This window comes from Sceloporus undulatus, chromosome 6 (genome assembly GCF_019175285.1).
Source record: "Sceloporus undulatus isolate JIND9_A2432 ecotype Alabama chromosome 6, SceUnd_v1.1, whole genome shotgun sequence".
NCBI lineage: Eukaryota > Metazoa > Chordata > Lepidosauria > Squamata > Phrynosomatidae > Sceloporus > Sceloporus undulatus.
Genome location: NC_056527.1, coordinates 106,759,468 through 106,787,054, shown reverse-complemented (window position 1 = coordinate 106,787,054; position 27,587 = coordinate 106,759,468). Strand labels below are relative to the sequence as shown.

At 41.3% G+C, this 27,587-nt stretch overlaps 2 protein-coding genes across 2 annotated transcripts; both read left to right on the top strand.

Annotated features, from left to right (window-relative positions):
• The first annotated feature begins 1,891 nt into the window (after positions 1-1,891).
• Positions 1,892-25,890, top strand: LOC121934874 (protein FAM83E-like). The gene is made up of 5 exons (XM_042475782.1): positions 1,892-2,350; positions 4,957-5,124; positions 5,841-5,965; positions 19,870-20,482; positions 25,651-25,890. Exons 1-5 carry the CDS (start codon positions 1,892-1,894, stop codon positions 25,888-25,890), a joined length of 1,605 nt encoding a protein of 534 aa, XP_042331716.1.
• Positions 10,133-11,309, top strand: LOC121934875 (sperm acrosome membrane-associated protein 4-like). Its single transcript, XM_042475783.1, has one exon. The coding sequence runs from the start codon at positions 10,926-10,928 to the stop codon at positions 11,298-11,300; it is 375 nt and encodes a 124-aa protein (XP_042331717.1). The 5' UTR covers positions 10,133-10,925; the 3' UTR covers positions 11,301-11,309.
• Positions 25,891-27,587: the final 1,697 nt, after the last annotated feature.

Sequence of the window (27,587 nt, the reverse complement as noted above, 5' to 3'; positions counted from 1 at the left end):
TTGTTCATTCACTGAAAACACTAATATAAACACAGAGCACTTCTCATTTATTTCTTAAGTGAAGATACTAAATATTGTACACGTTAACGGGTCAAGAATGCTGATAATTTGGGTCTCCTGACTGATCCAGCCAAAGACTACCCTTTCTTCAAGCTAACAACTGGGCCCAGGAAAGACACTGCTAGAAAATCTTTGTGTTTCTGATATATTTTTACTTGTGATGATCATCTCTTTTATGTCTTAGATAATACTTGGTCGTCAAAGCACAGAGCTTGGTTATCTTGATGAACTGCTGGGAAGGCCCTTTTGGCTTTCTGGATCTGCCTGATATTTCTTTACATACGTAAACAGTTATCAGACACTGGAGATATAGATGGATGGGTCAAAGAAGGAATTCCTGCTCTTATGATATCACTTTATATAGAAAAAATGATATTGTGTTGATTTCTGCATGAGAAATGGAAAAATTTCTGCTTTAGGGTGCTCTCTTCTAATCACCACTGAAATCATCTTATTTTCACAGCTGCAGATCCCTCAGCCCACGCAAGTATTGAAAGTGTGCCATTTTCCATCCTTCCTTTAGACTTTGCCTACTAAGTGCTCACTCTAAGAGAATTTAGGAGCTCCCCTGCGAATCTAGCTCATGTGAAACTACCCAGAATCTAGTAAGGTGTAAAAGAAGTAAGAAAAACCAAGTATAAGAGATCTGTGTGACTCTCTCCCTCAAACTTTGGGTTTCGATTCTATTGTCTCCATCCGTATGGAAGAAGAGAAGCCACAGATGCAGAGGCTGGCTTTCAAACAGAAGTTTACAAGCAGCTGTAATAAAGTTCAGGGTAGTTCTAAATTGGAGATTGAGAGGATGTTCAAGTGACAGTCAGTTAATCCACCAGCTCCAGCACTGCTGCAGATAAATAGAAGCTGTATTTATTTGAGATATTTGTTTTAAATGTTAGGAGCCCTTGCTCCCACCCTACTTTGGAGAGTGTGTGCTAGTAAGAGACCGGGGTAACATAGCTGAATCCGTTTGTATATAAATTTTACTCACAGGATTAAAAGTGATTGTTTAAGGATCATACTGGAGTATGAACTATGGGATGACCTATTTTAAAAGCTGAAATTGAGGATCTCAAAGGCCCTAGGGCTGCTTTAGAAAAAATAAAGAAAATAGAGCTGTATAATGATGTATATTCCTGACTGAGACAATAGGTTTATAAAGTGTTAATAAGAGTACCATACATTGAAATGTTATGTCAACATTAGATGATTTGGAGAAAGTATTGTGTACTGTGCCCCATCACTGTGCTCAGCATTAGAGTGCTCCAGTGTGACATAAGACATTTGAGGAAAGGATCTAAAAGGTGTTTGTGACGGGAAGGGGAAGGCTAAGCCCTAGCATATCATTTATGGTGCCAGTCTTTGAACTGGACCCCTGTGGCTGTTCCCAGGCAAGCATTCTGATCTGTAGCAATTGAAAAGTGACCACCACACACATATATATCCATGCTCTGAACAAATTACAGGGTAATAATTTTGCATGTCAAGAGGACTGGGCTCATTTTCCCCTTAGCTTTTTGTTTTTCTGGCCAGTTGGCATTCATAAGTGCTTCTTGAAATCAAGGTGGAAAGTTGGGACAGGAATATAGGCTATTTTATACAAACAGATAACAGTGATTTTCCCCTTCTTAGCCATCAAAAGAAAAATTCAATGGACACACAAAGAAAAATCCTTAATAAAAGTGTTTACTTTTCAGATGTAATATCTCAGAGCTGTGCAGGCCAATAATTCCTCCTGCCTTTCCATTTGCTGGGAGTGGATTACACTGAAGGAAAGTACTGTAGTTTTGTTTACAGTGACACTATAAGATTTCATGCCTTTTCCCCAAAGGCCATGGCTGGTTCTCAGGTCCGTTGCCTGGAAAGTGAAGAGCCATATGTGAAAATAACAGAATCAAACCCAGAATTCTATTACAGCGAGGGTCAGCGGCTGGCCCTTGAAGCCTTGCTCTCTGAGGGCGAGGAGGCCTTTAAGGAGCGCCTTGCCCAGGAAAAGCTGCGCCCCTTTCTGTCCGATGCAGAGCTGAAGGAACTGAAGGCAGCTGTGAAAGCAGAAGATGGGCAAGTGTCTCGGCCAAATGGATCGGGGAAACGGACTTTTGGAGATGAAGGATCGAGTCTCAGTTACTGGCCGGGACAGTCAGATGAGCCCACTCCAGACCTGGACCTGGGATGGCCAGACAACAGTGCATGGAAAGGGATTACACGAGCTGAAGTCTATACACATCCACCAGGAGAAGGAGAGCCACACATCAAGGAGCTGATCCGCAGGTGTATCCAAGAAGCCAACAAGGTACTGCTGAACGGATCTCTGGGACTTGTTTCTAGTCCTCATGATAGGTTTGGAGAAAAAGTGTTAAACTATGTAGCTTAATTTTTACAAGATTCAAATTTGTTAGAGCAGGATTCTTCAATATGGTGCTAGCCAGGTGTGTTGAATGGCAACTGTACACATCGAACCTCCCCAGCCCAGCATACACACCTGATGGAGAGTTATGGCCACTGTGGTCCAGCACACCTGGAGGGAGTCATGTCCAGGAAGGCTTATTCCCCCCCCCCCCCGAATTATGAGTGTTTTGTGTCACGTAATAGTGAGAATAACAAACAATTGGGGGGGGGGATGAGCATAAAAGGATAGGTGCACATATAGATTTGGTTTCTAATGCATTTTAAGAAAACTCTTAAGGGAAATATAATACTTCTCGTCAAAATTACTTAAAATAACATTTCTCTTCGAACTTATCTAAATACACTTGAGTGAGAGAAGAAATGCCATCCCTGGCAGTGGCATCCCTAGGATTGGTGTCACCCTGTACAGTAACTCATGGTACACCCTCCCCTTGACCTCCTCCCATTTCACACCATACAGAATCCTTGGAAATGCTTTTTTGCACTAATGTTACTTGTACATCCCAGTTCCCATATACCACTGAATGTAATGCTATAGTTGTGATATAAACAACTAGCAAAATTAAAATTATATCTTCAGATTACAATATCATACAAACAGCCTAAATGTATTTAGATATACATAGTGAAGCCTTGGTTAAAATGTGATTTTTTTAAAAAAAGAAAATCTAATTTTTTTTAAAAAAAATCAAAATTTATATATAAAAATAATTTTAAAAATTTAAAAATTAAAAATTTGAAGGGCCTCTCCTTTCTCCTTCTACTGAGTTTCACCCCACTCCCACCATCTCTTAAATCCTTTTAAAATGGAAACAGATGAATGTGTTTGAGGAGCAATCGTGTCATTTCCCCCGTAGGGTGTCACCTGGTGCGGTCTGCACCCCCCTAGTGATGCCACTGGTCCCTGGTAGTTTTGTTAAGAAACACTTAATTTCACTTGATAAAGATATATTGAGAACCAGTTCTTCTACAGTAGCTGTCTTTCGTTCTTTTGTGTGTACTCCTCCTTTGCCAAGTGGAGGAAAGCTGAGAACATTTCAGTCCAGATCAACTTCCAGTCTGGAGATTTATACACTATAATGAAATTTAGTATTTAGGACAGGGTAAAATAGCAACCATGCAGGGTGTCATAGATTTTCAGCAGCTATCAGTACTTTCTCAAATCCAGATTTCCTACTGCTGCTTTCCAGCCAACTCCTCACCCACCCACCCACCCACAGGGGAATGCTCAAGGATTTAGTTCTGATGGCATTTCAAAGCAAACTGTCCTGATTTTCTCCTCCCAAATTAATGTGCAGATCAAAAATAGTGATCCTTCAGATACAGCACTTCTCCAAATTTTCCAGAGCAGCTCTCAGCTCAAAAAAGTATCAAAAGGAATATTAAAATGCATATTTTTAATTGAATACATTTAGAAATGCATACTTTAAAAGATAATTTTTGGGGAGAAAATACTTCAGAAATACTTATCTTGATATGCATTTTCTTGCTATTTTTAAAATCCATTTAAAAAGATTAATATGGAAATAGAAGAGAGCACACCTACAAATACGTACATGTAAAACTGATTTGGATTGGAAACAGATTAATCTCTCCCTTCCCTACCGCAGACACATGCTCTTTCTCTGTTTCCCTTCCTAACTTCCACTTGGATAAACCAATTTCGATGCCCTCCAGGTACAAATTTGGCTGTCATTCTAGTAAAGAAATCTCATTCAGTTAATCAAACAGAATTTAATAAATCTATTGATTAAATCTAGATGGCTTTCTACATGATTAAAATGATAGTTCACAATAGGAAAGACGTCTTTTTTTGTCCTCAAATGGTGCATCCACATTACAGGGTTTGATACCATCTGAGAAGAGGCATTCTCTTCTCTGTAGAAGTAAATTGGAAATGCTTCTCTTAAGATGAGGCCTAATGTCTTCTGTTTTGGAAAGTATTCACATTTGAAAAGTAACTTTTGGACATGCAAAAAAATCTGGAAGGTAGATTATGGGCTCGAATTCTCTCAGTGAATTATATCGGTGAAACTAGATGTTATACCAGCCTTTTATAGACAATGAGCAAAGAGATATCCGATATCTCCTTATGCAATGTGTTGGATATAGCTCAGCTCCCTAACCTATATAGCCGCTAATATCTTGAAGGTTTGCCAGCAGAAGTCAATCACACTGTTGTCTTGCTGGCAGCTCTTGTCTTCCCAGACCCTCCATATAATTCAGCTGGTTGAGCTAGTTACATTCCACCAACTTTAATTAGGATTTCAGCCTTGGTTGGGACTTAAAGCTGTTGTGTTTGTCATTTTGTTCAAACAACATGAAAGATGCAAATTAAACAAAAATGTGTGCATACACCTGATTTGCACATTTTCCCAGACTAGATTTGGCAAGCTTCACTGTTGATTTAGGAAAATTTAATGTTTAAAATATGATTTCAAGGCTTTTGCCTAGCTATGTGTGCAGTAAATCAAACTCTGTATTCTCCAGGTGATTGCTGTAGTCATGGATGTTTTCTCGGATCCTGACATCCTTTTGGACCTATATGATGCAGCAGTCAGGCGCCGAGTCCCTGTCTACATTGTTCTCAGCAGACAACATCTACCGTCTTTCCTCACCATGGCTGAGAAAACTTGCCTTAATGTCCGTCACACAGAGGTAAATTGGAGAGGGCTTGTGTTTTCTTAAACAATCCTGTCCCCATGCAAGAGAGGGAGGTGCATCTCAAGCAGTGTGCTTAAAACAAAAAGCTAATCTAGAAAAAAATTGGTTGAGTTTTTTTTTTTATTAGGACTTCCAAAATTCCCCATTTTGTGACCTTGGGCGCGTCATTCTCTCAGCCTAAGAGGAAAGCAATAGCAAATCCCCTCGATATAAATCTTGTCAAGAAAATCCCATGATATCTTTGCCTTAGTGTCACCATAAATGGGAAATTACTTCAAGGCACACAACAAAAAATAGTGGTGGAATTCAAAGATGATAGCCGTCTTCTGTAGAATCAGTACATAGAGAGATCTTGTTGACTAACTGAAAGAAAGAAATTGGCAGCATGAGCTTTTATAGAACTTTCATAGACCTCAGTCTTCTTCCTCAGATGCAGCTCATACTGTCAATTTCTTTCTTTCTGTTAATCTCAAAGGTGCTACAATATCTCTAACAAAAAATAGTGTCAGCCTAGGACAGATGAGAACCAGGTTCACATCTCCACTTGGCTATAGAGCTGACTTTTATAACCTTGGGCTAGTCACTGTTTCTTAAATCTAACCTACTTCATAGGGTGGCTGTGAGAATAAAATAGAAGCATGTTGGACTTATCATGAGATAGCAAAAATTTTATGGTCCCTTCTGTTCTAATCCTTCACCCACCTTTCTAGAACCTGAGAGTCCGAATCATCAATGGCTGTACATTCCAAAGCAGACACCAGAAACAGGTCACAGGGAGCATGAAAGAGAAATTTGTACTGCTTGATGGAGAAGTTGTGATCACTGGCAGCTACAGGTAAGGAGAATGTAACATGAACCCTGTTGGATCAGTCCAGAGTCCTGTCTAGTCCAGCCTTCTGTTTCTACCAAGGCCAACCAGCATTAGAGACAAAGAGGAAATTACTTCAGTTGACAGATGGTGGGTTGCTTGAAAAATAATAATAATAATAATAATAATAATAATAATAATAATTTTTATTTATATACCGCTTTTCCACAGATCAAAGCGGTGTACAGACAATTAAAACCATACAGACATTTCATAAAAGGATAAAATCCCATAATAAAACCATACAATTACAGAACTCTAAGCACAATCATTCGCCTTCAAGGGTAAGCAGGGAATCGATGGCAACAGGGTTGATAACTTCATTCTTCAGGGGGGAAGGCTTGACAAAAAAGAAGAGTTTTAAGCCTCTTTTTGAATGTTTCTAGGGGGTTGTCAAACGGAGCTCCTCAGGTAGATCATTCCACATCTGTGGGGCCACCACTGAAAAGGCCATCTAGGATGTGGCAACATATTTGGAAGGTGGAATTACCAGTAAGTTCTTCCCAGATGTTCTGAGTGTGCAGGGCGGATCATATGGGGAGATGCGGTCCCTCAAGTAACTCGGGGCCCAAGCCATGTAGGGCTTTATAGGTAGTGACCAACACCTTGTATTGCGCTCGGAAGCGAATGGGCAGCCAGTGAAGATCTTTCAAGATAGGTGTTATATGGTCAAACCTGGACACAACAGTGACCAATCTGGCTGCCATATTTTGTACTAACTGAAGCTTCCGGACTTGGTACAAGGGTAGCCCCATGTAGAGCGCATTACAGAAATCTAATCGAGAGGTTACCAGAGCATGTACCACAGTTTCAAGGTCCCTTTGGCCCAGAAAGGGCCACAGTTGGCCTATCAACCGAAGTTGATAGCAAGCACTTCTGGCCGTCGTATCTACTTGAGATGTCAGCTGCAGAGACGAGTCCAGAAGTACTCCTAAACTGCGAACTGCGGAAGTGTGACCCCGTTCAGGACAGGTGGATAAGTAAGTAAGTAAGGTAACACATTATTTTTTCATTCAGATTCCACATTTGGAAATGTGGACCACTGGTACAACAGTGGTCCACATTTCTCTGTGATGGATCCCCTTTCTGGACTGGCCCCACATTGCTAATCCTTGGGCTTCTGTTACTCACTTTTCCCCTTCTTAATCCCTTCCTGCATTGGGCAACTGGCCTCAAGGTGATTCCCTATGTGGACCAGTGGCTGTGTTGTTTTGGTGGCTTCACCATGGTACGCATGACTAGACTCTCCATCAACGTAATAAGAACAGACAGAGAGTTGTAAAAAAGAAGAACAAATAAGTGGAACTTTATTAAGACACATTTAGATGACACATTAAACCCTAAACAATTCAATCATTCATATCCCCCCAAACATAGTCAGTTCTTTCCTCTGGCTGACTGTCCTGTCTCTATTACCATCTGTTCTCTGTCTCTGCAATCTTTTCCCTGTCTCTATGCCACCTTTTCCCTATCTACTCTCTGACAGAGACAAGCCTCAGTTTTGTCTCATTTCTTCCTTGCAGGCCCTCCTTCACAGCAGTCCCTGAATTATGACTAGTTTGTCCAAGTCCATCCTTCACACCCTCCCTCTGCTCACTCACTGTTGCATATTTTACATAGCATTCTCTTTGGGGCAGTGACCTAGCTTTATAAGGCATAATGTATATTCATGGTACATAGCAAAAAGACTAAGGCCAGGAGCAGATGGAGGGGAAAAGTTGGTTAATCTTGAGGTTTCCCGATTTGCAGGGAGAACCCACTGACCACACCAGTGATTCCCAAAACAGCATGATAACTGATGTGCAATCATTCCATTGCAAGGAACGACCCACCAAAATGGAGCCATCACAGCTACAAGCTGTGCTGCGCCATCATTTCTTCCCTGTTCCATTGCAAATGCATGTACACAAGCTCACAGATGCTCTGCTAGCAGTTGCTGATCACTTCCTTGTTCCATCCAGCCACTGACCCATTGGATGCACCACAAAACCAGCCACTGAATTGCACAACTGATTGACTGCCCATATGGCACATCAGTGTGCCCAGTGACACAACAGCACACCATGATTATGGTGCTCCCCCATAGATGCCCCCTTTCTCCCCCATTCCCACAGGCCTTCTGTTAGACTGGGCAGTTTGTTAATGTTTTTATTAAAACCATTGTGTTGGTGGTAACTTGACATGTTTGTTTTGATTGCGCTCCATGGGATTTGCAGTGGGTCAGTGGTGCAGCTGTGTGATTGATTCACAGGGAGGTGACAAAAAAAATTATGGCCAGCAATGGTGCTGGCAGCTTGCCCAGGAGATATATTCCTAACTGCTTCTGCACTGGTGCAAAGTCTGCATGTGAGTGTGATGGTTCACACTTTGTGGCTTGGAGTGGAGTGTTATTTGCTTCAGTGTTAAGCCCTGAAGTGTGTCTTGGGTCTGTTTTCCTCCTGTTTTGGCCACGTGTGTAGTCTGAACAGGTCAGTTTTGAAATGGGTCAGAGCCATTTCTTTAATATATGCGGTCAACCTCTCAGCTATCTGAAATCCTAGCTCTACTTTCCCAATCGCAAGGTAATTTCCATTTTGCATGGACTACTTGCCAAGGACAGTGTCAGCATAACAGCATACTTTGGTTTGTACAATTCATTAGTCTTGTCCACTGTGTCTTGTTCAAGGGTGCCAGGTCCCAAATCCTGGTTTAGGTATGAAGTGTCAAAGGACTTCTCCTATTTTATTTGGGAGCGATTGCACTTCATTCTATTTCTTTCCTATACACGCTGCTCCCGATCTACCTGCTTGCCTGCCCTCTATAATTACTGACAGTTATGACTGCCGGGTTCGATGGAAGACTAGTCACCACCTTTTGTTGAGGCAAAGTCTCTGTGTCTTTAACGAGACGCATGACAGGCAAGAATACCAGAAGCGATGCTTTTGACAGCACACTGCTGGGAAAGGCTGTCTCTCTGTCATTTCATCCTGTTGTACGCATGCTAGATGTGTTAAAGAGCTTCTGTGCAAAAAAGAAAAAAGATGTCCAAGACTGGATTCTGTGTCTTTTCATTAGGCAGCCTTTCCAGGAGTTAATGCAAGATTTTAGGACAAGAAATAACAACCCCTGAATCCTCCCATTATTTTAAAACATGCCCTATGATTTGCTGTTTACTATGGTGTGTGTTGGATTATGACTGTGGAGACTTCGGTTTGATTGCTGCTTGGCCATGAAATCCACTGGGTTACCTTGGGCAAGTCACATGTTCAGGGAAAGGCAATGGCAAACCTCCTCTGGACAAATCTTGCCAAGAAAAACCCATGATAGGTTCTCCTTAGGCTCAAGTCAGAAACAACTTGAAAGCACACAACAACAAATGCAAACCAGTTTATTTTTTCATGGAATCAGAAAGAAGGACTTTGTTTAATTCTCTGTTGCCAGCAGGAAAAGCCTATGAGGTTCTGTATAGGATGGTGCTGATATGTAACAATTCTGGCAATGAGTTTAGGTGTTTGATTTGACAGACCTTCTTGTAAACTGGATCCAGCAACCATTACTACATTTAGAACTTGGAAAAAATCCTTTTTTGGGACTACAATTCCTTGCTGGCTGGGGGATTGTGGAAATTGTAGCTTGAACTTTGACTAAAATATTAAGAAGGTAACTCATCTGGAGTTCACATAACTTTATCATTCAGGGCATAAACACTCCTTCAGTTTCAGCAGGCACTGGTTCATCTCCTGGTTTCCTCCATATACTACTCTGCTCCATACCACAGATACCACTAATATAGTATATCCGAATCAGCTAGGAGTTGAGACTCTATACTTAATTTTCCTAAAGATAACACTAAAAGTATTCTTCTGTCTCCCTTTCTCCCCAATTTGGAAGGCCCAAAGTTTTACTCATCTTTTGTGTATGGCAATGCCACCACACTTCTGTTGTTCTCCCTTCCTTCTATGACATGGCTGAAATGATATCACTGCCTGTTTTGTCAAGCAGCTTAAAATGGAAATCCTCAATGGAATCTGCCAATGAGCTTTTGACATCCATTGTGATCTCACTGCAAAAGCATTCACTGCACATAGGTTCTGAGAGGCTGGAGGCTCATTTGGTCACCTGAGTGATTAAAGTTACAAGATTGAAGGTGCCTATCTGTAACACGCGCTTAGGAGACAACAGAAACCCAGAAACAAGAACTGGGCTCCTTTTGGAATTTGGTATCCCAAATCGACCAGCTCTGCGTTACTGGAGCCCAAGACAACCTTGTTCGCATTGACTCTCTGAGAAGTCTGTGTCGATCTGTTCTGAAGCTTTGGGGCATCCGGTATCTCCCCCTGGACGCTAGCCATGTCTGAGAACTTTTAGAAGAATTTATATTTCTGGAACTGAAGAATCCAGGTTTTAAAATTTTGTTTCTGCAAAGCTGTCTCCTGGGAGCCACCGATTAAGCTGACGTGTTGGCCTGGCTCACTTCTACAGCCAAGTATCCTCTGTCTCTTTGAAGGACTTATAACTGCAAGAGAGGATAGACTTACCAAATGTAAGAAAGCTACTTTTGTATGATTAAAGCTGGGTGCTGTTACAGTAACAACAAGAGTTACAGGAAACCCCATTTCACCTGTTAAGAGAAAAAGTTTGGGAATCCAACGTTTTGGGAAGGAAGGTTCTAGCATTCAGAAAACCCTTTTTTGGTTCTGGAGCAGGAAACCAAAGCAATCTATTTTAATTCAGAACTATAAAAGCGATGTTGCTCCAGTTCTGAAGTCTCTGATTCTACAACAATCCAAGTGAAAAGGTTGTGGAAATTGAAAGATACCCTCTTCCCAAATTAATAATATATCATCTGGCAAAGAGGATTGTAGGTGGCTGCAGATTTCTACATTTCCATACCCATTCAATTCAGTTTCAGAAGAAGAAAGAACAGGCACTTTGTCTCCACTACGTAATGACACGTCTTTTGTGCCTAGGACTTGTATGCCTTCTGGTCTGTGTGTTGCCCCCTGTTTTTGCCAAGGATTGCTACTTTTGCGAAATCACCAACTCACTTAAATGTCCCAGTACCAAGATGAGTTGTGTAGAAGATGAAGACTGCTTTGTGGGTGAAGGAGTTGCCTTGGGGGTATCAAAGATTCAAAACAAGGGCTGCACCCGGGCCATCAACTGTGGCAAAGAGCAACCTGTGACCCACATGGGGGTCACCTACAGCTTGGTTACCGAATGCTGTAATGGAGAACTGTGCAATGCATCTCAACTCTTAACAGAACCTTCCCTCTTCCTGCAGCTTGCTCTCGTCAGCATACTTCTGCTGGGCTTCATTTGATTTAGTAAGAGTCACCAAAAATAAAGTCCTTGACATTTTTCTTTAAATGTTGAATCCTTGTGCTTGTGGTGTGATGATGTGTTTCAGTCCAGAAATGACAGTCTTTGTCATCAGGTGAAGTAGGGACAGGTAAATAGTCTGCCCCCTCAGGATTCACCAGATGACCCTTTCTTCATGATATAATTGCTTGGTAGCCTTACAGCCTTCATATATATCTAGTCCCACTGTAAAAGATTTAAGATCTACTCCCAAAGCCTAGTTATTGGGAATATGAATATGCTAAAAGATTTGGTCTCATCCATTTACATTTAGCTCTGCCCATCTGTAGAATGTGCCCCCAAGAACATTTACAAAATTGACTTGGACATTCAGGCTAAAAATTGTTCTGCACTCTTCACATAAAAAAATAGCTACATGTATCTTGTAGCTTCCTAATTCTTTTCACAATTGAAGAGGAGAAGGCTGATGAATAGTTAAAAAATAATTCCATAGCATTCTTTAAGGATAAAAAGAGCCCAGGGATACTCCTGTTAACAGCACAATTCATCCTAAGCATGTAGATCACATGTTTATGGCTAGGTCTTCTGCGTCCATTAAGACATTACAGTTTGTTCCCTTGCGACAGATTGCTGTGTGGAACGATGCCACCTCTACTGTCTCCCAAGTTCAGGCACAATTTCTCCTTGTCGCTTTTGGATGGCAATGAATCATACAACCCTTTAATAATCTTAAACTGGCTTCTAAGGGTTTGGCCTGTGAGTTTCTGCCTTTGTTCTACCAGCTGGTCATTTGCTACTTTGAGTTCAAATTGTGGTCTGAACATCATTGTCCAAACTCTTGTGTTGGTGAGGATCTGATTAACTTTCCCCAAACACACACACACTTTTTTTTTCTTTTTTGCAATTTATTAAGGCAAAAAAATCCCCTACCTCTCCAAAAAGTCCTGGACTTATAAGAATATTTGCAGTTCAAATTTGTACATGGTATTTTTGAACAGGAAACAGAATTTTCTGCAGAGTAATATTTTCTGACTATTTTCTGTGCAAAAATACCACATGCGAATTTTGTACACAATAAGTTCTGAATTGGGAGCAGTCTACAAAAACGCCTCATATTTGGAAGAAAATTGCTAAAATTACTCATTGCTTCCCTTGAGAAAGAAATGAAGGAAGAATTTCATCCCTACTGTTCCCTGATGCTTTACATTGAACATGGTAAGGGTGAAACTACAATTTTCTGTATGTCAGTCAGGTATTCTAGCACTGAGATCTGATTTTTCCCTTTTATATTCATGAACTCTGTTTGCTGGTGAGATACAGAAGCATTTGGAGAAAAGTTTTTTGTTTTTTAAAAAATGTATGGAAACATGAGGTCATGGTGACCATCTATTAAGAGACCTTTTGACTCAAACAAATTATACACATACAAATACAGTCGTCTCTCCTAACTTGCAGATCTGAGATCTGAACCCTTGAATATTTGCGGAGGGGCGACACCTGCTATCTTCAAGGGTGGGCGCACCCCATTCAAACCTATAGGGCTTGAATATGCGTGAGACTCCATTTTCATGGAGGTGGGTGTGTTCGGAACGGATCCCTGCAAAAACGGAGGGCCAACTATAAATATACATACACACCCACACACACATATATTTGTTGCTGTGTGTCTTCAAATTGTTTCTGATTTATAGTGATTCAAAGGCAAACCTATATCAGGGTTTTCTTGGCATGATTTGTTCAGAGGTGGGTTGCCTTTGTCTTCCTCTGAGGATGAGAGAGTGTGACTTGCTTGGGGTCATCCAGTGGGTTTTCATGACTAAACAGGAATTCAAACCATGTTCTCCAGAGTCATAGTCCAATATTCAAATCACTATCTCACATTGGCTAGATATATGCATACACACACACACATATATATAAAAGTGATATTTTAGTTATGGATTCTTGTGTTGATATGAACCTCAACAACATGACCCTTATGATTCATTTTAACTGGACAATTTTGTGATTAACCCAGACCTAAAATAAAGTCTTTTAGAATCCAGAAAATGCAGCTGAATAAAAGAATTCCAGCAAGCCTGCTAGCATGACTGTTCAAGTTAGTATTGATAACATGATGATAGATTTTCATTATTTTACATTTTTCTCTAGGGGCACAATTATTTTTATTTCTGGAGCAAGATTTCTCTCTAGATGTATACAAATCAGATGTATACAAACCTGAGTTCTCTAGATGCATAATGTAAAGTACCCAAAATCACCAGAGCAGCTCTCACAGTGGGAAAACAGTTACAATATCTGCTCAGTTTGCTAATACAATATCTGAGATAAGCAGTCTGTTAAATTCAAGCACTACATATCAAATGTGTACTGTTCCCTTCATAAAATACAGCTTAGGATCCAGACTACTGGCAGCTTCTCCCCTTCTTCAAGAGACAGGGATAGCTCTACCATTCAGCAGAGATAGAGCTGTATGTACCACATAGCCTCCTGTGTGTCCCTTAAACTTTCCTGCCATGCACTGATGTGGTGAAGGATGCGGTCCTGTTTCCATTGTGCAGAATGACCAAATGTCATAACTGCAGAGGAGATGGCACCACGAAATGTAGGACATTCAAGAAACAATTAGAACCTTACCTAATAAAACCTACAAACACTCATATAAATATGAATTCATGCTTCTTAGTGATGCTCAAAATGGAGGACATTTTGAAATTCCTCCTGGATAAAAAGTTGAAATATAACACATGTCCTGGAAAAGGAGGATGCCTGGCCACTCTGCCAGTCTGGAAATAAGGTGCACCTGCCAATCTTTTCAGTTTATGGGCAGAATATCAAGCAGAAGTGTGAGAGGCACCATCTTGCCCTTTTCATCAGGCAGCAAAGTGTTTTGTGCCAGTATTGTCAAGAGAGTCAGGAGCAAGCCAGCTGCAGGACTTTGTTTAAACCCCTGATAGGGAATTGCATATAAGCCTACATTATCAGCTTCTTTGTGAAGTCTGAGTAGCATTCAGAAGGCAACACAAGCAGCACTTCAGTATGACATCTGCAGTAAACTACACAGTAAGGCACTTGTAATCATAGTCTACCAGCCCTTTCTGAAGAAGGCAGTCTGCTACTAAAGAAGAGGGTTGGAAGCAAAGATGTTGCAGGTGGGAGGGATACATTTCTCCGTTGCAGAAAAATCCAAGGCATTTCAGGTGAATTTGGAAGCAGGAAAATGAGTAAGGAATTAATCAGTGTCTCTTCCCCATTACTGCTGTTCCTTGGTCAACTTTTTTTCCAAATGGCTGCTAGGCTACCATTCCATATCGATTTGTGTCACATGCAGTTTGGCTCTGAGAAAGCAGTCTATTCCGTATATTATATTAAATCATAGTTTGTCCTAACCACAGATCAATCCATAGTTTGATCTTCCAAATGCTCTACTACTGCTGTAGCACTTACATTTTTTCCTGCTTTTCTGTTTACTCACCACTACTATTTCAATGATGTACTGGTTTCTGGATAAATTGGCTGTAACTATGGGCTGCCAATTCCACTAATTTTGATTTCTGATTTGAGTTTGCTGCCGTTGGAGGACTAATTGCAAACCATGGTTTGTCAACCTGAGAGCATGACAAACCATAATTAAGCTTCCTTAATAATGACGTCTTTGGTGGGATGTCTTTGTCAAATTACAGCAAAGGACGGCATGGAGTATTGCAAATGGAAAGTGAGACCACAATTCAGAATGCATTGTGGAGCTACTATATATATTGCAGATGTATATATTGAAACTGGCAAAGCTACCTGCTGGTTGTTCCTGAGAAATATGTTTTTAAACAGAACACCTCTTTTCCTCCTATGAAAATGTACCAATATCCAAGGAAGTTCTATCAGTCTACAAACACAAAGTAAGTCCTGTGAGGAACAGTTAAAAGAGATGGCTATGTTCATCCTGCCGGGAAGGGGAAACTATTTTATTTTTGTCTTTGAACAGCTGTCATAGAGAAGATGAAGTAGGGTTGGTTCTCAGTTGCTCTAGAGGGCAGGACTAGAGCTGTGTGGAAATGCAAGGAAAGAAGTTAAACATTAGGAGAAACTTTCTAATGGTACAAGCTGTTCAGCAGAGGAATATCCTATTGCAGGAGGTGGCAGGCTCTCCTTTTTATGGATGTACTGTATTTAAGCAGAGACTAAATAATGACTCTCAGGAATAAAGTGGTTACATCCTGCATCATCCTGTCCTGATCACAAGATTGGACTACATGGCCTCTTAAGGTCCAAAACACGCTGCAGAAATAATCCAATTTAAGACTGCTTTAACTGCCCTGGTCCAATGCTAGGGAATTCTGGGAACTGTAGTTTGGTGAGACATCTGCAGCCTTATCACTTTATTAAACAAACCCAGCAGGCAAACAAAAAGACACATTTTTCTCCCTCCACATGACTCTTGTTCTTTAGTTTGTAAAAGCGTAGGACAGCAATGTAAAAGTATCATTTTTGCCAAATAGATTTCAGTTTAGCAAATGAGACACTTTTATGACCCTCTCCCAGAATTTTACAATTGGAAGACAAAAGAGGGAGGGAAAAAACACGTCTTTTCATTTTCCTGCCGCGTTTGTTTAATAATGCACTAAAGCTCTTAGCCTTCTCTGTCAGAGAGCTCAGTTGCCACAATAAACCACAATTCCGGAAATTCCCTAGTAGCACTGAGCAAGGGCAATTAAAGCAATGTCAAACTGGATTATTTCTGCAGTGTGTTTTGGACCTAAGTCATTCCAACTCCAAATATTGTATGAATTGGACTAGAGTCACCACATTAAAAGCATAATCAAGAAGAACAACAATAAAACAGTTCCTGTCCTGTTGTTTTATAAGCTCACCACTAACACTTCCACTTTTATTTTTGTAAACTCCAACTTCCCGAGTCCCTAGTCAGCATAACCACTGGCCATGGTGGCTGGGAGATTCTGGGAGTTGTTTAAATAAGTAATTTTCCAGGCTCTGAACCAAACCATTCTGTGCTATAACTACAGAACGAACAGGGGGCTGGGTTTTGGAACTGCATGAGGAAACATTGCATACTAAGCCTACCTTTTGGAGAAACACTGAAGATGTTTGAGGATAGATGAGAAAGAGAATTAGTGACTCAGAAAAGGTGCAGAATCCTCATTGCATGGGCAGGTTAACAATGGGGTGAATCAGCCATTAAGCCAGATGTTTGGTTTAATTAATCCTCTGGAAAATGGCAAGACATGTCTTGCCCCTAGGAAGCCCATCAACATCTCATAAAGGCAACTGAGCTAAGGTATACTTCCTCTGAACGTGGTATTCATGCTGGCTGATAATTTCTAAGACATAAAGTCCAAAAAGAGTATCATTTCCAAACTCTAGGGGAAGGGCAGGAATTGTGTATCCCTTCCAATATTGTTGGATGGCATCTCCCAACAGTCTAGGTTAGTAGGGTTCATAATGTTAGTGAAGTTTCCTTCCTTTGGGGGGGGGAAGCTTCACTAATTAACTGTGCATTATTTTGTTCTATCCTGAGTATACTGCTCAGGAATTTCACAGGGAGTTCAAGTATTATGCCAACCATTGTCTCCTTGCTATATATATATATAAAATCTTTTTGCTGGTTTTAGGGTCCTTTCAATTTGTTCTAAAGAAGTATTAGGTCTTCAGATATAGCTCTTTGAATGTTGTTGGTTGTTGTCGCCTCCACATCCACTCATTCCATGTGTTTCTGGGTCTCTTCATAGCTGTTTCTTGGGCCGTGTTCCCACTGGCTTATAACACGGATCAGGATGCAAATCATGGGTGCATCGTTCCCATTTGAGCGCGCATTCAATCCGCATTGCTCCAATATCGTTCCCATTGGAATTCGAATCCGACTCCCATTTAATCAAATTATCCTGAAAAAACCTGAATCAGTGGTTGATAAACTGGTTTAATTTAACAGCGCATTTTCAGTGAGTTTTCCTGTGCCTCCTGAGTCTGATCATGGGATACGAATGGGAACGAAAGGGTGGCTCCTTCTCTCTTCTTGAGAATAGATCTGAGGGGAATAGAGGCTCCTTCTTCCTTTCCCGGAGGGGAAAAGCGCCTAAGCGACTGATTGGCTGTGACGTCAAGCACTTAAGCGCTTGATTGACAGCTGCTTTTTAAAAAAGAGGTTCCGGAAGGGCAATGGGAATGGGGAGCAAAATAACTCGCTTCAAATTACCACAGGGAAAATACCAATGGGAACAAAAACAGGGATAAAACAACCCAGGTCTGTTTGCACCCGTTTTTAATGGGAACGATGGGTCAGATTCGATTACGACTCGGGAAAAAAATCTGAGTCAGAATCGCAGCGAAATACATCACTTTATATGCCCAGTGGGAATGGGGCCTTGGATATGCACTAGAGCACTTCCAAAGGTTTTTAAAAGCAGGGTGTGGTTTGCTGTGGTAGTTCTGTGGTTTGAAGAGCAAATGTTCTCTTTGTTTTGTTTTTGTTAAGAGTTACAGAGTTCGAGTGCAAAATTGCCATTTTACTACAGCATTAAAAAAATCAGAAAGAGGTGGAAAAGGGAAGAATGCTCTTTTGTTCTGGTATGTGTCAGAATTGAAAAAGGCCCATTCAAGGATGACTGGGCTCAACAAGTCTACCTAAAAATGTCAAGAATTTTTATTGTACCTTCATATTCACAGACTTCCCTGCTCCTCCATCTCTTTCTTGAAATATCCTGGGTTTCCCTTTCAATTTGTGTCCTTTCTCCTCCCTCTTCCTCTGATCATTATCACATACAGTATAATGCAACATTTCAGAAACTGATTTTTACCTATTTCCACTCAAGCATAAATTATTCAGGAATCATAGAATCATACTTAGTTATTGTGTTCAAATGGTTTATCAAAATGCACTAGTATCCCTTTGTTTTTTGAGCTAACATCCCTCTTTCCTTTGCCTGACCTCCATTGAATCTATATCCTGGAAATAATAGCTGTGTTTACTTGGCAGAGATATTTATTAGTTCTGAGACAGTCAAAACACATAGGCAAGTACCAATTCTTCATTTTGGGTTAAACAAATAAAGCCATCTGGGGAGTGAGAATAAAAAGCTTTGAGCAGCACCCTGGACTTCACTGCAAATATATGGAAACCAGCTAAATGTCATTTGGATATCAGAAATAAAATTAGTTTGTACAAGAACAAAACCTGTCATTTTCAGATATTCCTTACTCATTTGGAAGACGGCAGAATGAAATGTGCAGCTGGTGCTTGGGGTTATCAGAAAATAATCCAAGACAACCGAATTATTGTTCGGATATTTTGAAAAGTGACAAATATCACAACCTCCCAACACATTTGCCCTAACTGGAGGATAGGGAATCCTTGTCTCCTCTTTTTCTCACCATACTACTTGTAAATTTTTCTGCTAGAGTAAAAGTGGCTAGATTGTTTGACAGAAACATAGGAAACACCTGTTTCAAAAATTCCCTATGCAGCCCAAGAGTTTGCTTCTCAGACTATCTCACAGCATTGTTATGAGGGATAGGAGGTATGGTCCAGCACACTTTGAAAGGCTGGCTGCAGTTGCTGATACTCACCCTACAGTTATGAGAAAAATAGTTGTCTTCATACATTTCAGCACATCTGAGATGGAATGAGAAGATGATGGCAGCTCTCCTCACTATTAATATAAGCCAACTCTGCCATGTATCGCTATCCCCCCCTCCCCATCCAACTAGTTATTTGCTCTATAATTTGATTCCTATACAGAAACAGGAATTTCAAAATTTAAAAGCCTTCACTATAAAGATAAATTCCCAGCATGCAGAAATCTAGGGCCAAACTAGATGTTAACTTGCCAAGAAAACCCCGGGATAGAGGTTTTGTAGGCACCCAATAACATCCATAGTCCCCGACAATGGGTTTTCCTTATAGACGTTTGCCTCAGCAGTCAGATTCCCAAATTAAGCCCATGTTTATCTTCTGATGACTAATCACATACACACACCCCAACATACACCAGAATGCAAGATAGATGACAGCGCATGCTAGGAAAAACAGACATCTTTCACCACATGTGCTTATTGTCTAATTTGAGTGATGAGGCAACTTTTAAACGTGGCCCCGCGCCACTTTCAACTTGCTGCATGGAGCACTGTAATATTATGATTCATACTACTTTCTCTAAGGGACTTTTAGTATGCTACATTCTCATATACCATATATACTCCACTGTAAGTTGACTTCATGTATATACTTGCTAGAATTTTGCGAGTTTGTTGGCATCGTTTTCCTTTGCATCATCCTTTACATCCTTCCATACATGCCACTATGTTTTACCATCGACTTATCCACAGGGCATATCAAAATCAATAATTTTGGCCCCAAAATCTGCCCTTGACTTGTACACAAGGCTGACCTATAGTCAAATATACAGTATATATTTTCAAGCTGTGGAAGATAGCAATGAGGGATAATCTACTCTTGTTTGCCCTTACCAAGCTTCTTATCCAGGAGCAAATGGCCATACTAGCTGGGGGATTATGGAAGTTGTGCTCCCAAGCTCTGAATCTTCTGTTCTCCTCAACAGCTTCACATGGACTGATGCCCGCCTGAACCGCCATCTTGTCACACGGCTTACAGGAGAAGTGACAGAAGCCTTTGATCGGGAATTTCGAACCTTGTATGCAGCCTCTTGCCCTCTGCCAGTCCTGGAAATGCCACCTAGACCTCAACTTGAATCCACAACTCCATTGCCGATCACCAATGGCCCAGATGCAGCTCCATTTGTCAGCGTCCTGGATGGGGTACAGCTGTCCAACCGTATTGCAGAGCGGCGCTCCGTGGCCCCTCAACCAGTGGCTAAAAGCCGTGCCGGTGAGTGGGAACTAGTATTAGCCTCACCGGCTACAGCCGAAGACCCCGTGCTACCTGCCCCATCTCCTGAGGTGTCTATCCGAAACCGCCTTGCAGCATGGCGTGGCAAGGATCTTTCTGGAGGGGGATTGCAGGGCTCACCTGATGGACACAGCGCTCTTAGTGATATTCTCAGGAACGTCCAGCGGACTCGGCTCTCGGCAGCCAAGACCACAGGGGCCCGTGCAAGCAAGTCACTGTGGGACCTCAGCCGCTTCAGTCAGCTCTCTGGCTCCAGCGGAACAGGATGGGGAAGGAATGGGGTGGACTCAGCCGAAGATGCTAAGGTAAGCATCACTCACCTTTACCAACTCAAAGCCCTGGTTGGTTTTACAGAATTCAACCTTCTTTTTTCCCAGGATGTTCTGCTCAAGCTGACAAAACAATCTTCAGCACCATGTCCCTGCAGAGCTTAGAAATAATGTTCCTTTCTCAACTACATTTCCTAGAATCCCACAGACAGAATGGCCATTGGTCCCTAGATAAATAACTTGATAAAGACAGACAGAGGCAGCTGCTTTGCTACTAACTTTCACCCAGAGCTGGAAAACATTATTTTTTTTTAGTATAGGTCCCTGAATCACCCAGCCAGAATGCTGGTCAGTGATGTCTTGAGAGTGCGGTATAGTCCAAAATGTAATATTCTTGGTTCTTGTTTCTCTCTTTGCAAACCAGAGGAGAGGTGGTATAGTGAACTAAATGGAAGAGTTAGAACAGAGGGTTGTTGTGTACCTTCAGGTCATCTACAACTTATGGTGACCCTAAAGTGAACATATCATGGGGTTTTCTTGGCAACATTTGTTCAGAGGTGGTTTGCCATTGCCTTCCCCTGAAGCCAAGACAGTATGACTTTCCCAGGGTCACCAAGAGGGCTGAGAAGTAATTCAAACCTTGATCTCCTCAAGTTCTAGTCCAAAGGTCAAACCACAACACCACACTGGCTCTATTCCAACAATATTTAGAGGGCCACAACTTGCCACTGAACCAGCATGGTGTAGTGGTTTTAGCACTGGGCTACAACTCTCAAAATAAAATTCGATTCTCCAGTCCACCATAGAAACCCACTGGGTGATCATTCATACACTCTCACCCCCAGAAAACCTTGTGATAAGGTTGTCATAAGTCAGATATAACATGAAGGCACACAAAAACAAACTTGCCACTGCTCTTTAACACTAGGTACCATACCTTCCATAGACCAAAGGGTTTTTGCTTTGGTATATCCCAGTACATGTCTGAAGGGAGAAGCACATTTTACACCTGATAGCAGATGTTTGTACTAATGGGCTCATATTGTCTTGCACCTATATATGATATCTCTTGATGGCTGGTCATTTGTGTTGGAGAAATAACAGAAAGAAAGAAAAAACAAGAAAACCTTGTGTCTCTGCAAATTTGACACTGGAAACAGACAACTGGTTTGCTTACTCATAAGTAAGGGCCCCAGTCTGCAGTATTCAGAGACAAGCTGGCAAGCCTACTTAAAAGCAGACTGACTTGAGGAAATGCCTGTGCTTCAGATTTGAAACAATGGACTATAGCAAATCAGGGCTTACAACAGTACCTAAGCTTGCTGTGCCAAGCAGTGAACCCAGGGCTGGATTCAGACAAGCTAAGATTCTAAATCAGGGTGGAAATCATGCAGCATTCCATATACTGTTGGACTGCAACTCCCAGCACTTTTCACCATGCTCTAAGAGGTAAAGTCCAGTAACTTCTGGACAGGTGCAGACAGGTGCCTGAATCCCACTCTTTGATGTAAACCAAGCATACACTTTCCAACTGTCCCAATGTGGCAGGGACAGTCCCAATAAATCCTTGTCATCCCATTTTTTTCAGTTGCTTATAAAATATCCTAGTTTCTCTCTTCTCCTTCTGCTTTTTCTGTTCATGCTTTGCTCACTTCAGTTGCTGCAAACTGAGTTCCAAGTGCAAAAGTAGTTTGTACTTAGGTAACTCTACTGGGGTGAAAGGACCGGAGGGGGCAGAGTTTTGCCCTTCTTCCCTGTAGACTGAGGCAAAAGCAAACTGCTGCACGCTCTCCTAGCCTATGCCTTTCTCATTAATGACTTTTGCCATCTTGACCACACCCTGATGTTGTTTGGCCCTATGTTCTGATTTTTATCTATTATATGTAGTTGGGGGTTTATGAACCATTTAACTGTGCCATAGCACTAACCCCTAAATTATTATTCTAACAGTTGAAGGGGAAACCTGAGATTTTGTTTTAAAAATCGTATTTACCAGGTCCTTTGAAATCTAGGTCACTAAACTTTAGCTTACTTAGCTTGTGCATAAATCCAGCAGAAGGCAGTCCACAGCCCTTCAAAACTGGGACAAAAGTCAGTACAAGACAAGGCGACAATGAAGTTAGCCACAGCTGAAATCCACTTCAACTGCAGGCTGCTTTACTTAAAAAAATGCAGACTCCTGTTTCCCCAGCTTCCTTGGGATGTCAATTGGCTCCTTTCCCACGTGTAATTTTTATGACTTTTTAAAAACTGCCTGCCCATCTTCCAACTGCTGTCAAAGCCTGGTTGGTGACACCCTTCCAAAAAGAGGAGGGTATGTGGCAGGACTTGATACAGCTGCCATGCCCCAATTTTAGCTCCTTCTGTAAATCAGCATTTACTGTGCAAAGCTAACAAAAAGAGAGGGGCATCTGGTAGAGAGAAGCAGTAGGTGGGAGGGAAAGCTAACCCTCTCCTACGCAACCTCCCCCCCACCGCCAGTCTTTTCTTTCTGTTATTTTGCCAGCTGTGCTCTAAGACCAAAAATAAGCTCAACAAGAGGGAAGGGAATAACTGCTGAGGAAAGGAATGGGTTATGGGGGAAGGCTTAAGCTACTTCTTCTGTAGCTACCACCTTTGATCTGCCAGTATTCCATACATCATATCCCATTCCAGGTTTGAGTTACTTGGCAAACACACGATTGTTGTAAGGAACCATACAATCCTACCATCATAACTTTCCCTCCAGAAGAGGTCTTCTCCATACATCCCTCCCTTCCTCTCTTTCTTGCACACATCCACACACCTCAATTTATAGTCACCGAAAGGTGCACAAAACACTTTCCTCAGAGATATTTGAGTTCCTCCCCCATGCTCCTTTCCATAAGACAAACACATTTAGTTTTCAATAATTTCACCTTTGAGTTGCATCTTAAACTCTGACTCCCTTGGGAACGGAAATTTCTGTAGTAATTTAGGTTTCCATAGGAACATAAATTTTAATATTTTCTAATCCTGTTTAGTACAGGAGGTCAAATTTAACATTCAGATACATTCACACCTGAAAGGAGCAGCAGTTTGCTTTGGGCACTAGTGACAGGCTGCAGTCAATGCTTTTCCTATGAATTCTAGATGTTTTTGGAACAGAAAAAAATACACATTTTATCATAAATTCCAAATGCTGTACAAACCAACACTCAGTATTCCCTTAGACTTTCCAGTTGCTACAGAAACCAACCCTTGATTTTGAGTTTTTATGAATTCTGGTTACAGTGAGAACCAAATTCTGCTAATTCCAGCTCCAAATAAAAAGTTTCAGGGTTAGAAAGATATGCATTTTTACTTCCGAGGTCCTAGGCTACTTGGTGAGACAAGATTTGAAATGGTGCCTTCTCAGTCAGCGGATAGCTTCTTAGCTGCAAGTCCAAGTTTTAATGGCAGCAGTAGTATTGTATGATGGACTGTGCTGCACAGATAGACAGCTGCTCAACAGTCTTACAATTACTAATTAAATGTAGCCATTAAAAAAGTCTGCAACCTTTGCTTTCATTCCCGTATGCCACTTGCTAGCCTTGGGATCACGAATCTTTGGCCTTCTAGATATTTCTAGAGTCCATCTCTTATCATCTGTGACTATTGGCGAAGCTATTTGCGGTTGGTAGGAGTTTCAGTCCAACAATATCTAGGAGGCTACTAGCTGCCCATTCCTGTACTGGGCTCAACTTCTTTGCCATATAAGCTGCTATCTGTTTGTCTCTGCTGGTCACAGTCTCTGTTGGTCAGAGAAGGTGGGATGCATGCAACTGCCTCAAAGGGCAGTTTTTGATGCCATTAACAGTAGGAGGAACTGGCCAAATGGAGAGAGGCCAATCCCCTGAGAATTTCTCCTACATTTAGCAATAGCAAGTACATTTCTATACCACTTACAGTATCAGTGAACTAGCACTCAAAGCAGTTTACAATGTGTAAGCCAATTGTCCCCAACAAGCTGGGTACTCATTTTACCGACCTATGAAAGGATAGAAAGCCGAGTCAACCTTGGAGCCCTCCAGGATTGAATTTACAACATTGTGGCTGTAGGACCAGCATTTAACCACTGCACCACCAGGGCTCCTACCTTTTCATTAAAATACATGGGACCATGGTTGATTATGCTTGATAAGCAGTAGAGGAGGGAGGGAATGGGGCATCATGAATTTTTTGTCTTGGGTACCAAAGTGTGTTGGCCAGGCCCTGTTGATGGTATGCCTGTATTATCACAGGGTGACTGGTAGCAATAGGATAGAGGAGAGGCGACAAGTCCAAGAATGGTCACAGAAGTGTTAGGTCTGCCTCATCAAAAACCCTGGAGTTTTCTGACAAACAGAGAGGTTGGGGGTGGTTTCCTTTCTTGGTTTCCAACCTTGGGCCAACAGCAATAGACATCACCCTTAGTCAATATTGATAAAGGCAACACCCCTGCTAGGCAGGAATTGTGGAGTGACGAGCCTTAGACTAGGACTATCCCTTATGCTTATCAGACAGAGCTGCCACCTGTGTGGTAGGCAGCCATCTGATAGGTGCTGCCCTTCCTGTCCCTCAGTGCCAGGATCACAACTATTAAAGCATGCAAAGGAAAAGAGCAAGCTAGAGTCAATCCTACTTAGAAGCAGCTTCTCCAGCTGAATTTCACACTCTTTAGCTTCTCTTTCTTACCCTCATTACTTTTCTTTCGCAATACCAATTTGTTCCAGGTCCTAAAGTAAACTTTTAATATGCTTGGAGTGGGAGTGGGGAATCCAAAGAAACATGTGGAACTTCAAAGACTAACAAACGTATTATAGCTTCAGGATGTATAGACTATAGGTCCTATTTATTTCATAGATACATGAAATGTAATCCAGAATTATAGGGTGGATGTGTCTTCACACACACAGAGCATGCAGGACTGTAGACAGGAGTGAAATCAATGAAGAAAGTACTGACAGTAATAATTACACTATTAGTAAATAACTGTTCATTGAATGACCAGTTTTATCATTGTCACTTACTTTCTGTATTTAATTCCCCTTTGATCTCATTATGTACAGTCCCACCCATAAATATGTTTATGTACAATTGTAATCTAGGAAATTAGCCATTTTTCAGGTCTCACTCCTCTTGACCAATGGGGTGGGGTGGAGATTACTTTGTGAGGCAACCTAGTTCTTTACTGAGATGGTGCTGTGTTTTTAACCCTTCCACAGAAGTGGGGCTACCAGGACACACCAGCAAAGGAGCTGATGAAACAACGAGGGGCTGGCCATACCCCAGATGACTCAAGGATGCCCATCTATCTATCACATGGACGCATGACCCCTTCCCCTGGCTACTCAGCTTTAGGAAGACTACAAGGACAGCTATATCATCACCCACCTGGTGCAGGCTTACCCCGGGCTTGGGTGCATCCAGCAAAAGGCCAATATGGGCATCAGCTCCGGTTCTGAAATTGAAGCTGTGAACTGGGGGGGATACCAAGAGTGTAACCCTGAACAAACTTGAAACTATACACAACAGGCAGAACTGTCATTCTTGTTTGAGCTGCAAGTGTATATAGGGAATGATTACAAGGTTTTAACATATTATGCTATAAATTGGGAGATGCTACTGCCTAATGACGTTTCCCCCCGTGAACTGCAAAATGAAATTCTGAATTGATACCAATATATATTGTGACAAACCTGGTTTTGTAACATTAAGTTGTATTAGCAAACAAGAGAAGCCACACAAATTTCCCCTAACGAAGACATTAGGCCAGTCTTGGTTTGCATAGACTGAACTGGAAACAAGCAGCAAGCTAGAAAACTTATATTCATGAGTTGGCTCAAGGGAACTGGGATACAGCTGCTGAGGCACTGAGAAGCAATATAAAGTATTACACAGAAAGAAAATTGGGATGCTAGTTAAATTCCATCCCAACACCATTAGTACTAGTAAAACAGATGTCATTAATACAGAATCTCTGACGCGAATGGGATGGGAGATGTGACATATACCATCTTTTCTAGGTCATAGCTGATCATTACATCCATTATCAAAATATAGTATTTAAGAGACACTGGACCAAGGCAGCCCTGCAGAAAATGCTTTGACATTTAAGAGGTCACAATAATTATACTGAGTCCTGTTGGTTTCTAAGGCACAGAATTTAGAAAGGAAGACTGTTTAAAGGGAATTGGAGATGTGTAGATGGGAATACACATCTGATCAGGAAAACTAATAAAGAACATGAACATAATGTTTCTCTCATAAAGGGGGAGGACGGATTTATTAGCCCCTTGTGGAATCAGCTCTGAAATACAGAGGACCCAGACATTCCAAAACAGTTCTCTGGAGCACTTCAGCCATTGCTTCTTTGCACAGATTCATGCTCCATAATTGATCATCCAATTATTCTGCAGTCTCCATCTTGAAACTGAGAGTTGGCATGCGAATTGTACTGCTGCAGCATCCTTCCACCCTATTTTTTCTTATACTGTCTTCCCCTGACATATAGCCTAGTGACATGCTCCAGAGAACTCCAGGGAAGTGTGTTTATTATTTGGGTTTGTCCTAGTAAAATGTTATTGTCCATTCCTGAATTTTGGAAGAGTTTTGTTTTCCCCCATATGAATCACCACCTCTTTCTTTCCTCTCTAAGCTCACTGAATCAAGAACGAGGAAGCGGTTGTAACTGGCACAAGTTACCAGGTTTATAATGAACACAGAATAGTAATGATGATGCTGGGAAGGAATGCTATTTTAATCATTAAAGGACATGCATCATGTTAATTCTACATAACAAAGCAAGAACAATATGTAACAAGGCCTTGAAACTATATTGTTATCATTGCCTCATTTCAGAGATTCGTACATTTGAATCTACAATCCTAAAATAAGAAAACATGAGAAGAACCAGATAATTAAACAAGAAGAAATGTCCTACAAAAGACCATAAGAATCAGTGGGAAGATGTCTGACCAAGACACCTTAAAAAAGAAAATACAAAACACCTATGCATCACAGAGCAATTTTTCAGCATGGATAAGAGGTGGTGAATTATGGTTGCTAAGAGCTAGATTCAAGAGGTCGCCTCCTGCCTTGACTTGTGCAGAGAAAAGAAAATTCAAGCAAGATGGAGCTTTTCCTATCATTTATTCACTGG

Bases quoted from the DNA above. Each gene is read 5' to 3' on its own strand.
- LOC121934875 (XM_042475783.1), top strand. From the start codon at position 10,926: ATGACACGTCTTTTGTGCCTAGGACTTGTATGCCTTCTGGTCTGTGTG.
- LOC121934874 (XM_042475782.1), top strand. From the start codon at position 1,892: ATGGCTGGTTCTCAGGTCCGTTGCCTGGAAAGTGAAGAGCCATATGTG. The intron at 2,351-4,956 runs GTACTGCTGAAC...TGTATTCTCCAG, and splicing joins GTATCCAAGAAGCCAACAAG to GTGATTGCTGTAGTCATGGA. The intron at 5,125-5,840 runs GTAAATTGGAGA...CCACCTTTCTAG, and splicing joins TTAATGTCCGTCACACAGAG to AACCTGAGAGTCCGAATCAT.